This window comes from Elaeis guineensis, chromosome 8, assembly GCF_000442705.2.
Source record: "Elaeis guineensis isolate ETL-2024a chromosome 8, EG11, whole genome shotgun sequence".
Classification (NCBI taxonomy): domain Eukaryota; kingdom Viridiplantae; phylum Streptophyta; class Magnoliopsida; order Arecales; family Arecaceae; genus Elaeis; species Elaeis guineensis.
This window is the reverse complement of record NC_026000.2, coordinates 135,403,489-135,417,496: the sequence shown is the minus strand read 5'-3', so window position 1 is coordinate 135,417,496 and position 14,008 is coordinate 135,403,489. Positions and strand designations below refer to the sequence as shown.

Genomic DNA, 14,008 nt, shown 5'->3' with positions numbered 1-14,008 from the left:
CTCTATTGACTTGATTCCTGGCACTAGTTTAATTTTTAAAGCTTCTTATTAAATCGCTCCAGCAGAACTGAATGAATTAAAAAAAGCAATCACAAGAGCTGTTGGACAAAGAATTTATTAGACCTAGTGTATCATCTTGGGATGCTTCGGTGCTATTTATGAAAAAAAAAAGATGATAGTCTTCGACTTTGCATAGACTATCGAGAATTAAATAAGGTAACAGTACGAAATAGATATCCTTTACCAAGAATCGATGATTTGTTTGATCAATTGCAAGGGGTATAGGTCTTCTAAAAAATTTATCTTCATTCTGGCTATAATCAATTGATGATACAGCTTGGAGATATATAAAAAATGACCTTTCAAACTAGATATGGGCATTATGAGTTTTTGATCATGTCCTTTGGTCTGACTAATGCACCTGTAGCCTTCATGGACCTCATGAATCAAGTGTTTACACCATACTTAGATCAATTTGTGGTTGTATTTATTGATGATATTTTAATCTACTCAAAAAGCCCACTTGAGCATGAAGAGCATCTGAGGATAGTATTGCAAACTCTTAGGAGGAAGAAGCTATATGTAAAACTATAAAAGTGTGAGTTTTGGTTGGATAGTGTTACTTTTTTCGGACATGTCATCTTCAAGGATGGTGTTTCAGTTGATCCAAAAAAAGTGGAGGCAGTAGTTGAGTACCTACCAATGTATTGGAGGTGCGTAGTTTTTTGGGGATGGCTGGCTACTACCGAAGGTTTGTGGAAGGTTTCTCTCGTATTGCTATGCCCCTATCCCATCTAACATAGAAACGAGTAAAGTTTGAATGGACAGATGAATGTGAGCAAAACTTTCAAGAGTTAAAAAGATGACTAGTGACTGCTTTGATTTTAACTATTTCATCCGAGACGGAATGTTTCACTATCTATAGCGATGCTTCTCGTAAGAGTCTCGATTGTGTTCTGATGTAAAAAAAAAAAAGTGATAGCTTATGCCTCCCAACAATTGAAGTCATATGAGCGAAATTATCCTACACATGACTTAGAATTAGCTGCTATAGTTTTTGCTTTAAAAATATAGAGGCATTATTTATATGGAGAACATTGCGAGATTTTCACAGATCACAAAAGTTTAAAGTACATCTTTACTCAGGAGTTAAATTTGAGGTCATGAAGATGGTTGGAGCTATTAAAAGACTATGACTTGACAATAATTTATCATCCAGGGAAGACGAATGTTGCAGCCGATGCTCTAAGTAGAAAATTCTCTAGTGATTTGGTCACTTTGATTACCTCGCAAAAGCCTATATTGCTAGATTTGGAGAGATCAAGAATTGAAATATGATTACATGATCCTCAAGTTCAATTTGCAAATCTTATAGTATAGCCTATCCTAATTGAAAGGATTAAGTCAGCTCAGAAAAAGGATTCAGAGCTACAAAAGATTAGAGAAGCAGTGAAATCCAGTGCATAAACTGAATTTTGGATACATACGGATGGTTCATTGAGGTTTGGTAACAGGCTATGTGTTCCCAAGGTTCCAAAGTTAAGGGACAAGATCTTAGAGGAGGCTCATTGTTCGGCTTACACCATACACCCAAGAGGCAGTAAAATGTATCAAGATTTAAAAGGAAACTTTTGGTGGTCTGGCATGAAAAGGGATATTGCTTAATTTGTGGCCCAATATTTGGTATGTCAACAAGTAAAAGTCAAATATCAAAGATTAGTAGGACCATTGTAGTCTCTTCTTATTCCTCAGTGAAAATGGGAGCATGTTATTATAGATTTTGTGACTGGTTTACCTAAAACACTTCAAAATAATAATGCTGTATGGGTAATTATGGATCGATTGACGAAATCAGCTCATTTCTTATCCTTCCGAGTTAGTCTTTCTTTGAAAAGATTGACAGACTTGTATATAAAGCAGATAGTAAGACTGCATGGGGTACCAGATACTATTGTGTCAGATCGAGATAGTAGATTTATTTCATAGTTTTGAAAGAGTCTTCATAAAACCTTTGGTACCAAGTTAAATTTCAGTATAGCATTTCATCCCCAAACTGATGGACAATCAGAACGAACTTTTCAAATCCTAGAAGATATGCTGAGGGCTTATGTCATGGACCTAGGCGGTGCATGGGATAATTACTTATCATTGGTTGAGTTCGCTTATAATAATAGTTACCAAGCAAGTATTCAGATGGCTTCTTTCGAGGCATTATATAAAAAAAAGTATAGATTGCCTATTTATTGGGATGATGTGGGAGAAAAAAAATTGCTGGGATTAGAAATAGTACAACAGACAGTGGATAAAGTACACATGATCCAGAAACGACTTCGTATAGCTCAGCACAGGCAAAAGAGTTTTGCTGATAATAGAAGAAGGGAGTTGGAATTTCAAGTAGGTGATCATATTTTTTGAGAGTTTCTCCCACTAAAGGTGTAATGAGATTTAGAGTTCGTGGTAAGTTAAGTCAAAGGTATATTGGCCCTTTTAAAATTTTAGACAGAATTGGAGAGGTTGCATATCGGTTAGTGCTACCGTTGGCTTTATCTGATGTACATAATGTATTTCATGTATCAATGTTGAGAAGGTATATTCCATACTCAAGTCATGCGGTGAATTATGAACCCTTGCATCTCCAGAAGGATCTGATTTATGAAGAATATCCAGTGTGGATTGTTGATAAAAAGGATCAGGTGTTGCGACATCGAACTATCCCTTATGTGAAGATACAATGGAGCAACTATAGTGAAAGAGAGGCTATATAGGAACTTGAAGCAGAAATGAAGGTCAAATATTCATAGCTCTTCGAAAACTCAGGTATGCTAATTTCGAGGATGAAATTATTTTAAAGAGAAAAGAATTTCATGGCCCAGCCCCTAGGGCTCTTGGGCCTAGCCAAATTTTTTGTGAGCCCATTAGACCCACGATGGGAGGAGGAGGAAGACTCCTTACCAGAGTCTTCTTTCTCTCCGACTCCGACAAAATCAAACCGATAGAGTTCGAAAAGGGATAGGAAAACTCTCCTATAAAACCCCCTTCCCCTCCCTTAGGTCTCTACCACAAGATTTTGAGAGAAATCTAGGAGTTTAGAGAGATTTTTTCCTAGGGTATCTGCAGGTTCTTAGATGGAAAAAGGGGGTACGTCGGAGTTCTTCTCAGCCGTCGGAGCAAAGTAAGCTCCTTTTCTGTCCTTCTTCCTTTTTTTGGGTATCCTTCTTTCACCGACGAGCCAGCAAGCTGTCGGTTTGGAGAAGAACAGGGCCATCCTTATTTTTTCTTTTTTTTTTTCTCTTCCCCATGCACCGCCGGCAATAACCGTCGTTGGGGCTGTCGCTGGGGCTGTGGATGCACCACCGTCGAGTGCTATCAGGGGTGGCCGGAGTCGACCATCCTTGGCTGTGTGTGGGGGAAGAGTGGTTGAGGGGGATCGAATCCCCTGTTTTAGCCAAAGAGAAGAGAAGAAATCTTGGGACAAGGGTGAGGATCCCGATAAACCCCAATAGAAGATTTTAAAAAATTAATTCGATTAATTTGATTTATTTTGTAATATTGATTTAATAGGAGAATGGTCCATCGGACAGGAAGGTATTGAGTAGGGTTTGGACATTCAGAGCATAAAGTTTGATTTACCACTGATTGAGGTAAGAATCTTTATACATGATCATTACCATATATGTTATTTTACTATTGATCTTGTATCGTTGATTTTGCATCGATGAAATTGTGATCGATGAATTTGCTATTCTTGAGACATCGCTATTTACTTATATGATTTTTAAGCATGAGTAAAGATTATGTCAATATATATGTATTCATGATTGATGGTATGATTATATGAGCATGATATATCTATTTTTATCACACTGTAAATTGAAATTGATTTGATAAAATCAACATATAATAATTAAATGAAAAAGATATGATTTGTACTAGCCTCGTTATATGGGACAGTTCGTCAGGAGCTTATGCTTGGGACAATCTGTCAGGAGCTTATGTCTGGAACAGTCCTCATGGGCTTGTATGTGGATCAGCCGGTTAGAAGCTTATGCCTGAGACAGTCTTGAAAAATTTATGAGTAAAAATTTGATCGGATGGAGACTGAGGCATGGTTGAGGTTAGTCCAAAGCCGAAAGGGATAAAAGGGTTATCAATCTGAAGTTGTGGAAAAAAAATGAATCAGATGTTAAGATCTTGTAAATTAATGTTGAATAAAGACCTCATTTGATGGTATATGTGATCTATTATTAAATGCATGAGTCTTCACAAAATTATTTTGGTATTAATATATTTTTCACTTTATCTATTAGTCTGATGTACATGTGCAGTGATTCTTATTGAGCTGAAGAAGCTCATATTCCTTTGTTATTTTTTTTTATACTCACAGGATGCTTAGTTCGGATGGGTTGGACGAGAGAAAACAAGTACTGAAGCTTTTAGTAATTTAACTAGTTTAAATTCTCTGATACCAATGAACATTTGAATAATTGTATTGGAACAAAGTTTACGATTTGATTTGGAGTTGTGACTCGGTTGATATATCTGATATTTAATTGATTATTTAAAATATTTGAGTTTATAATTATTTAGGCCTTACATGATCTCTAGGATGTTGTTCTACGAATTGTGTGGCCATGTCACGTGGCCAACCCAAGTGCTAGGTTTGGGACATGATATAGGGAGAATATATAATAACCTGCATGGACGTCTATTTAGCCTTACATCAATTGTGCACTAAGTAGTTCTTTTATTCATCTACAGGACCACAAAATCCAAACAATACCATCTTGCTAATTTTTTTGGGGAGGACCTCAGTTGCTACAAAAATCTAATTGTAACGGGTGCACCTTTATTAGTTTCCGTTCTCAGAAGGCTTATCTGAATATATTATATAATGGATAGAAAAATTGATAACAGCTACCTTCAGATACCTTCTGTTTTGGAAATGATAAATTCTTTTGATGCATAGGAAAAGAGAAAATGAACATCAAAAGAAGAGCTATCTGTAATACTGCTTTTCCCTCGGATCTTGTAGATCAGATATGGTTAAGTTAATAAAGACGCAAAATCTTCAGATTTAGCTGAACCCAAAGCATTCTTTTTCATCCAGTGACCAAAGGATGAGAGAGAGAGAGAGAATATTTTATTGCCAGAAGCTCTATTGCATTTCAATTCAGCACAGAGGACCTATATTCCAGATTATTACAAAGCAGGACTGCTCAACTCAGCATCTGGGCAAAGTTAACCCTTCTGTCTCTTTCGCATTTATTCTCTTCAATTGCTTTCTTGATCCTTCATTCAATCCTTTTTCAAGTTTGTTGGAGCCAATGCCCCAAGTTATTCTTTTTTGTTACAACTAAGCAAAGCAGATTCTTCTATAATGTTACCACAGAATTTCCTTTTACTATTTCAAAACGCTTTCTAAACAAACTTCACTTAAACTCCTCTCCTAGTACAATCCAGGAAAGGAAGAGACAGCCAGCGAAGAGAAGGCCAAGAAACCATGAAGCTGGACAAGGAGATCTGCCACCCCAGCCACCCTCACCACAAGCTCAAGGTCGAATACACCGAAGTCCCATTTCGCTGCAATGGCTGCAAGGAAGCAGGCATTGGCCTCAAGTACAAGTGTGACATGTGTGATTTTGATCTCCACAAGGCATGCGCCCTTGCACCAGCCACCATCAAGCATGCCTTCTACAAGAAATGTGAATTCCGATTCTACACCACACCTCCTGGCCTGGGGATGAGGATATGTGATGCATGTGGCAAGGATGTGCCAGGCTTTGTGTACCATTGCAGCAGGTGTGGTTTCGATCTCCATCCATGCTGCGCAAACCTCCCGCAGCAGCTCGATGATGGGGATCACAACTTTTATCTTTGCCTCAAGCTCTCAAGCCCTTGTCACCGCTGCGGGCGCAAGGGGTCGGGCTGGTCTTACAGGTCTGAGTGCAAGAACTACAACCTTCATGTGTCATGTGTCAAAGAACTGCTTGCTGAGAGCTGGCAAGCTATATATCTGAACTTGGACAAGAACAAGGTTAGAGAGATCCAAACAAGGATTCCAAGCCTTCGAGGGACAATGCAGAACCACCACAGGGGAAGAGTGGGGAAGGTAAGAAAATGTTGCCAGATTGCCAGCGGTGCACTCCGCATTATCATCTCAGCTATACTTGGAGATCCAACAGCTATAATTGCTGCTGTTATAGGGGCTTTCATATCCAAGTAGAAATTAGTATAATAATGGCTCCAAGATTGTTGATGTCTGTTGTTCTGTTCTTATGCTGGTATGAAGTATGTTGGTATGTGTTGCTTGTTTATGGCTATTGTCTTGTATATATTCTGTGATCCAAAATGAATAAAGGGTGCTGAAATGACCTTAAACATTTCGTACTCTTGGTAAGCAACAAGTGGTTTGGATGATTTCAGTTTAACGTAGGTTGAAACAAAAGAAAAAAAAAAAGGTAGAATTGGGAAGTGTTGTGGATACTAATAGGCCAAAAAGAATAATTAAATAAAGTAGGTCATGCATTCACACATAATTCCTCTAGCTTTTTTGGCATATTTTAGTTTCTAATTCACATGGATGTATTTTCACTAGGATTTACTAAATCCGATATTACCAAAAACCAAAAAAAAAAAAAAGTTGGTCATGCACATTGCCAGTTGATATCTATTCTGTCCTTTAAATATCCCTTTCTATCATTTGCATAAATATCGTGTTAAATACTATCCTGCATCACTGTAGGCTAGAAATCAAACCATGGTTCTGTGCTTTATGATTAATACTGAAAAAAACATTTCTTCTTGCTGTACTGTGGGAACATAAAATGCTTTCTGTAATTGGTACAGATATGCCCCTAAAGACATAGGGAAGAGATAGCAAGGAACAGAGGAAAAATAAAAGAGCATTAGTTTCTTCCTTCGTTTTAAGTATAAAATGCTATACTAGCATTTATTTTCTTCGTTTTTTCCCGCGCGTGTGTGTATGTGTGTGTGTGTGGAAAGGGGGTGCAAAGGACCCAGTTTCTAATGAACGTGTGGACATCTTTTTAACAAAAATCCAGAGGTAACAAGAGTAGCAATTACAGTATCTAACTTTTCTGGGAAAAAGTTACAGAGATCCTGAGAAAACCCAAGATTTTAACTGTAAACTAACCGGTCATGGTCTATATGGATATAATCATGATATGAAGACCAGAGTCATCATGACATCATGGTGACCATCATCATTGTTTCCTGTTTTTTTTCTGCCTTCTTCATTTCTATTTTTCTTCATTTATGTTGTCGTTCTTATTATTTTCACATGAGATATTCCCTCTGAGAATTCAACGATCACTGTCATCCCAAAGTAATATTTCCCTTTGCTTTTGATATCTGCTAACAAGATTACACCAACATTAAGAGAAGCCTTATAATTTTTCATTACAATATGAAATCACTGCGACTTATCCTATTGGCCTGTAATTATATTAATATGGACTTCACTCTACAGAAATGGATTTAGTCCAATATATTTTTTATATGTCATTGATAGTTTCTACTACTTTTCATGCATGATTTAGATGAAAAGCAAGCTTCATATTAAATTATTAAGTCAACACATGCAGAAATATCTTACTGATTATAAGAATTACAATATACAAACCACTGAATAGTTTGAAACCATACAATTATTTATGTTACAGAACAAGATTAATTACATCATAAACTAGTAGAAAACATCCATGCTTATTTTCTTTTCACTGGTCCTAGAGTTTCCAAAGCTTCGAACACGTTCCCCTTTCTCCAATTGTCTAACATTTCTGCCAATCTCTATTTCTGATACCTCTGCTTCTACTATTCCCAAAGTTATCCATGAGTGCTTCCCCAATGCCTTCTCCAATTCCTTCGATCAGTCCTCCAATAATTCCAAATAGGGCTTGAGATGCAACCTTAGCTGCCGCCCCGAGCATGTTAGATTTTTCAGGCGGCCTAATGCCATGGACATGAAGCCCATTAATCAAATCTTTTGCACAGACAGCATGAAGAAAATAACCACAAGCCATGCAACAATAAACATGGCCAGACCTTTTCCTTTGGCACACCTCACAGACCAAGCTTGAATCACCACCCATAATTGCCATAGGTGATGAAAGAGTCAAGGGATGTTGGTGGGTCAAGAACTTCATTTCGCGAGACATCGTAGCACAACAAGGATGCATCTCAAAACTGCACGAGCTGCAACGAAAGGCAAATCCTTTGGCAGATTTGTTGCATATGTCACATTTCGAGCGAAGAAACCCGCCTTCATGATCCATGATAAAAGATATAAGCATAATATATATTGAAAAATAAAATTGAAATGAAATGGAGGTGTAATGGATAAGATTAAATTGAAATGACCGAAAAAAGATGACCAACTAGACATGACCAATTAGAAAATAAATGCAACATTACTTCTTTTAGATGTGATTCCTTGCACATTTTAACCAAGTACTTTGCATGCATGAAGAGATCTACCTGGTTTTGAGTAAAAAACTAGCTGGTGTTTGTGGTGGAGAGGATGGTTCTGCAGAGAGGGAGGAGCAAGTGCACAGAAGTCATGCAGATCAAACCCACATATTTGGCACCTAAACCTCTTTCCTGCACCATATTCTTTGCAGCCCATGCATGTAAAGAGGTATGGGTAGCTGACTTGAACTAAAGGATGTTGTGGATGGCTAAAATGGAAGATCTCTTCCCCCGGGTTCGTCTGTGGAATGGTTGGAAGATCCATTGAAGGCGATCTAGTGATCAACTTTGATGACTTCCTGACAGCAAGACTGCAGCACATGCTGCCACCTCCCAAGAGAACTCTTTTCACATAGGTTGCAAGCAACAAAAGCCCCAGAGAATTTATACTTAGAAAAGGCACTTTCCAATGCGATATCGGCACAGATTCCACGGAGTCGCAAATTATTGAGCTAACACATCAACAGCTGTATTCAGAGTTTCCACCAAATCTCTGATATCAATGATGCTTACTGTTGCGGCCAATCACCTCGTCGTCCGATCGCCGGGAAGCGTGCACCTGCAAAAACGAGAAGTCCACTCTGACCGGAGGCGGCTCCGACGGGACCCTCCGACGGTCAAGTCAGAGAGGTGACTGGGCAACAGTGAAATATAGACAGAGAGCTCGATCGAGAGAGAGAGAGGGAGAGGGAGAGAGGTTGCGAGTCTGTATTTTTGGGAGTCGAGAAGTGGGAGAGACGGAGCGGGGGGTCCTCTGCACTGTTGCCTTCTCCGGTTTATATAGTGGAGCACGATATGGCGCCGTCATTAATGGCGCAGACAAGTGAGGAACTGTCAACTCACTGTAGACTGTCAGAGTCGCCGTGAAAGTATCATGTCGCCGTGCGGCTATCAAATCACCAGAGTTGACAATGCCCTCGGTGGGACAATGCCCCTAGGTAGCCGTGCCGCATGTCGCTGTCAGAGCTGACAAGGTCTGGCGGCTGTACGGCGGTTGGAGGAGCCGACCGACCCAAAGTCGGTGGCCAGCTGAGTGGTGTCGGGCCCCCCCGTTGGTCGGCGAGTCTTTCGTGAGTCGGCCATTGGATCTCTGGGTTCAGTCGGCCGTCGGTCGGTCGGTCGGGCCGTCAGTCGGTCGGGAGGGATACGCCCGACACACCCCCAGTCGGTGATGGGCCGTCAATTGGCCAGTGATGGCGTCTGCCAGCCGGTCCCTCCGGCTGTCGGTCGGTCGGTCGGTCGGTCCCTCCGGCTGTCGGTCGGTCGGTCGGTCCCTCCGGCCATCGGTCGGTCGGTCGGTCCTTCCGGCCATCGATCGGTCGGTCGGTCCCTCCGACCATCGGTCGGTTCCGATCGGTCGGTCGGTGGATATTCCCGAACACTTACATTTTCCAGCGGAGACCATTTTTTGAAGAAAGACCTTTGGTCCTTATCCTAATTAATTGCTGATTACCGTTAATACGTATGTTTTCTCTGAAAGATAATTTAGTTTATGCAAGTCCCTTGAGAAACCCGTGAATAGCATGAAATGTAAACAAGACAAAAGTTAAAAAAAAAGGCAAATTCTATATTGACAATATAGTTCATTATGAGCCAACAAGCATCGAACACTTTGATCCTTAATTGTGACAGGAGATCAATCTTGGAGACCAACTGATATGCCTTGGAACCCACCCTAACCAATGTGGTAAGCTGACCATTGGGAGTTTGACATGTGGCCTGCATTAAGGTCATGTAAAGGTATGCAAATCCTCTCCAATTGGCAGCCGTTACACTTACAGCTCAGCCTACGATTGCACTTGATTAAGTCGCATGCATGGCATGACATGCAGGCATAACGTGCGGATGAAATGTCTGGGCATGATGCATGGGCTATTGCCGGTCCATTAGGGCATACGCCAGTCTTACTTAACAATACGTCTACTTAGGGGTGGCAATCAGGTCAGGTCGGATCGGATCATAAACAGATCGGATCAGAAAATCATCAACTTAAATCCGACCTATTTATTAAATGAGTCAAAAATTAAAACTTGAATCCGACCTGTTTATTAAATAGATAATCCGATCCGACCCGTTTAATCTATTTATTAAATAGGTCAAATTAAGTTAAACGGGTTAAACAGATCGAGTTAAATGGGTCAGAAACAGAGTAAACATGTTTTAAATAGGTTAAACGGATCTTAAATGGGTTAAATAGGTCAGGTTAAATGAGTCAGAAACAGCTTAAACAGATTAAATGGGTTATCTGACTCAATCCGACCTGAATATTAAACGGATTAAATGGATTAAACGAATCAGATATCTAAAATCCAAATCCGACCTACTTATTAAACGGGTTAAATGAGTTAATCTGTTTATGACTCCAATCTGTTTAGTCTAAATACAAATTTATTTATGACGGATCAAATACGAATCGAATTGACGGATCGGATCATATTTTGCCAGTCCTACGCCCATCTTTGTCTTTATAAACAACACTTGGAGTCGTCCAAATATGTTCTCTCGACTCACTACTTACATGTTGCTACTTTGCTACTCTAAAATCTCCAATATTTCCTTGAGAATCCAGTTTAACCAAGGCATCAAAGAGTCTCTCTCTGGACACACTCCAACAAGTCGACTTCTTTGTTTCATTTCCGACAACTGGTGTCGGAGGCCTCGATCATCTGAGTGCAGCTGCCACCATCCAACCCATCTTCCTCAGCTCAAAGCCCAATAACAAACACTCCATGCCTAGCAACTGGGCTAGATTTTAGCAGCAACACCAACCATTAACCTTGTTAATGCATTTTTGGTTATACTGTTTGTCAACCCTGTTAAGTTGGTCGCTGGTAATGTTTAAAACAAGATAATTACTATCACCTCTGTCATAATCAAGCCCAAAGCCCAATTGAGAAGATCCAAGTCCAAACCCAATTGAAAAAAAAAAAATAGAGAAATCGGAAAGAAGACTCCCGATAGGAGTCTTCTTTTCCAATGAGCCACCATGGATCGGGAGTTCTACGATCACTAGAGGTCCTAGGGCTCTCTATAAAAAGACCTTCCTCCTTCTTAAGAATCCTCCACCGGTCTTCCTCCCTCTCTTCCTCCCTGATTTCTTCGATTGAAGCTGCAGCCCCTTGATTCATGCTCGCCGTGATTTCTCGCGGCGGGATCACCGGAGGCTGAGGTAAGCCCTTCTTCCTCTTCCTCTCTCCTCTCCTCTCCTCTCTCTTTCTTTTCGTGCCTCTGTGCACAACTATCGGTGACGGGTACCATCAGATTTCGTCGGAGAAGGGACCCCCCTGTTTGGTCTCTTCTTCTCTTCAATTTTCTGGTGTCGGCGATCACTGCCGACCGCTGGCCTTGGCCTCTCCGAACTCGAGAGAGTTGCCCCCTGCCGCTGGCCTTCGTCGTGCCGGCTGTGGTACGGATGATCGATCAAAGGGAGGGGACTGGTCGGTCCTCTGTTTCGGCCAGAGAAGAACACGAGAAGAGAAGAAAAGAAAAAAAGAAGGAAAAAGAAAAAGAGAAAAAGAAAAGAAAAAAAAAGGAAAAAGAGAAAAAGAGAAAAAAAAAGAAAAGAAAAAGGAAAAAAAAGGGAGAGAGAGAAAGAGAAGGAGAGAGAGACTTTCTCTCTCTTCTCTCTCTCTTGGATTTTTTTTAGGATTGATGGATTTTAAAAATAATAATAATAATAATAAATATAAGAAGAGTTTTCATGGATCAATCCAAAAATCCTGGATGCTGTCATCTGGTCAATCCATGTGAGGACATTGGATTTAGAAATTTTTATTTTTTTTAATTTAATAAAATTTTGATCAAAAATATGATATTTGATGTACCAGATTCAGAAAAGGATTTTCAAGATTTCTAGGATCCCTAGTTTAGATTTTTTTTTGAGGTAAGTAGTATTTTACTTTTATTGAATTTATCTGGTAAATTATAAATTTGAATTATATTAATTCATGGCATGCTTGTAATTGAAAATATTATTGAAATTAATTATGAATGAAAATAATTATTAAAAATTATTTACGATTAAAGATATTTGTTGAAAATTACTATGATGATGTATGATCATAAATAATAATATGATTGATTGACTCGAATACCACTTATTTATATTATTATCGAAATAATATATAAATTAAAAAATGATATGAATTGACAACCTGGCTATGTAAATGTGATAATCCGGCCCGATGGGCCAAAAGCCCACTAAGCCCATTAAACAAAAAAAAAAAAAAAAGGGAGGAAGACTCCCGATCGGAGTCTTCCTCTTCCCCGATTCCGATCAAGAATCGAAGTCCTAGGGCCATTAAAAGACCCTAGGACGAGCTCTATAAGAACCCCCTCCTCTCCTCTAAGAGTAGATCCATCAGTCACCGACGATCGTCAGAGTTTTTCTCCGATTTTTTGATTGAAGCCACGGCCCCTCGACCTGTGCTCGCCGTAATTTCACACCAGTGGGGGTCATCGGAGGCTATGGTAAGGCCTCCTTCCTCTTCCTCTCTTCTCTCCCTTCTTTTCCGTGCCTGTGAGCACGATTGCCGGTGACAGGTATCGCCGGATTTTGTCGGAAAAGAAAACCCTGTCCGGCCTCTTCTTTTCCCTAATTTTCCAGCACCGACGGTCACCACCGACCGCCGGTTCTGGCCCCTCCGAACTCGAGGGAAGGTCGCCTCTTGCCGCCGGCCATCGTCGGGCAGGGAATGGCCGTGATCGGCCGGTCAAGGCACGGGGACCTCTAGGTCCCCTGTTTCGACCCAAGAAGGCCGCGAGAAGAAAGAAAAAGAAAAAGAAAAGGAAAAGGAAAAAGAAAAGAAAAAGGAAAAAGAAAAAGAAAAGAAAATGCAAAATAGAAAAATAAAAAAAATAGAAAAAAAATAATAATAATAAAATAAGAGAAAAAATTTCCTCTCTCCTCTCTTTCTCCCTCTTTCTCTCTCTTCTCTCTCTTTCTCTCTTCATTTTCTCTCTCTAGATTTTCTTCCTATTTTCTCTCTCTAGACCCTTTTATCTCTTTTTATAGATTGTGTCTCTCTAGGGTCATTCTCTCTCTCTGATTGCATCACAGACCTAGGATAAACTTGAGATGAAAATATGATGATCTGAGATTACTTTGAAATTTGTGCAGTAGATTAGATCTCGATCCGATCCTTCTTCGAAATTGATAACATCGATCATAGTTAATCCATATTAAGTCACCTTGATATAACCTCTGATGATCTCAATCATGATTGCCACTTTTGAAGGATACGAAGATTCTCTCTCACTTTCTCTCTCACTTTCTCTCTCTACTTTTTCTCTCATGATTGATTTTCTCTCTCTAAAAAGGTCTATGAATCCTGTATCGAGTCATGCCTTCATCTTTTAGGGGTTCATATTGACTCTAACAAGATGATCCAAAATTACTTTAATATCCATGCTGTATGTCAACCTCATCTGATCGTATCAAAGATCTTTCAAATTTATTATTAAAGAATCCTATTGATTGATTTTGATTTTAATTCGATCTGTGCTTCACGATTTCTTGATC

General features: G+C 39.7%; 2 protein-coding genes across 2 annotated transcripts; one reads left to right on the top strand and one right to left on the bottom strand.

The window, feature by feature from the left end:
* The first annotated feature begins 5,409 nt into the window (after window positions 1-5,409).
* On the top strand, window positions 5,410-6,260 carry LOC105049369 (protein VACUOLELESS GAMETOPHYTES). Its single transcript, XM_010928990.4, has one exon. The coding sequence runs from the start codon at window positions 5,501-5,503 to the stop codon at window positions 6,221-6,223; it is 723 nt and encodes a 240-aa protein (XP_010927292.1). The 5' UTR covers window positions 5,410-5,500; the 3' UTR covers window positions 6,224-6,260.
* Window positions 6,261-7,790: 1,530 nt separating this feature from the next.
* Window positions 7,791-8,809, bottom strand: LOC109506160 (protein VACUOLELESS GAMETOPHYTES). Its single transcript, XM_019852211.3, has 2 exons — window positions 8,497-8,809; window positions 7,791-8,281 (listed from the first exon to the last, which is right to left on the bottom strand). Exons 1-2 carry the CDS (start codon window positions 8,807-8,809, stop codon window positions 7,791-7,793), a joined length of 804 nt encoding a protein of 267 aa, XP_019707770.2.
* Window positions 8,810-14,008: the final 5,199 nt, after the last annotated feature.

Excerpts from the sequence above, each read along its gene's own strand:
- LOC105049369 (XM_010928990.4), top strand. The coding sequence starts at position 5,501 with ATGAAGCTGGACAAGGAGATCTGCCACCCCAGCCACCCTCACCACAAG.
- LOC109506160 (XM_019852211.3), bottom strand. The coding sequence starts at position 8,809 with ATGTGCTGCAGTCTTGCTGTCAGGAAGTCATCAAAGTTGATCACTAGA. Across the intron at positions 8,282-8,496 it reads AGTTTTTTACTCAAAACCAG|GCGGGTTTCTTCGCTCGAAA; the intron begins GTAGATCTCTTC and ends TGGATCATGAAG.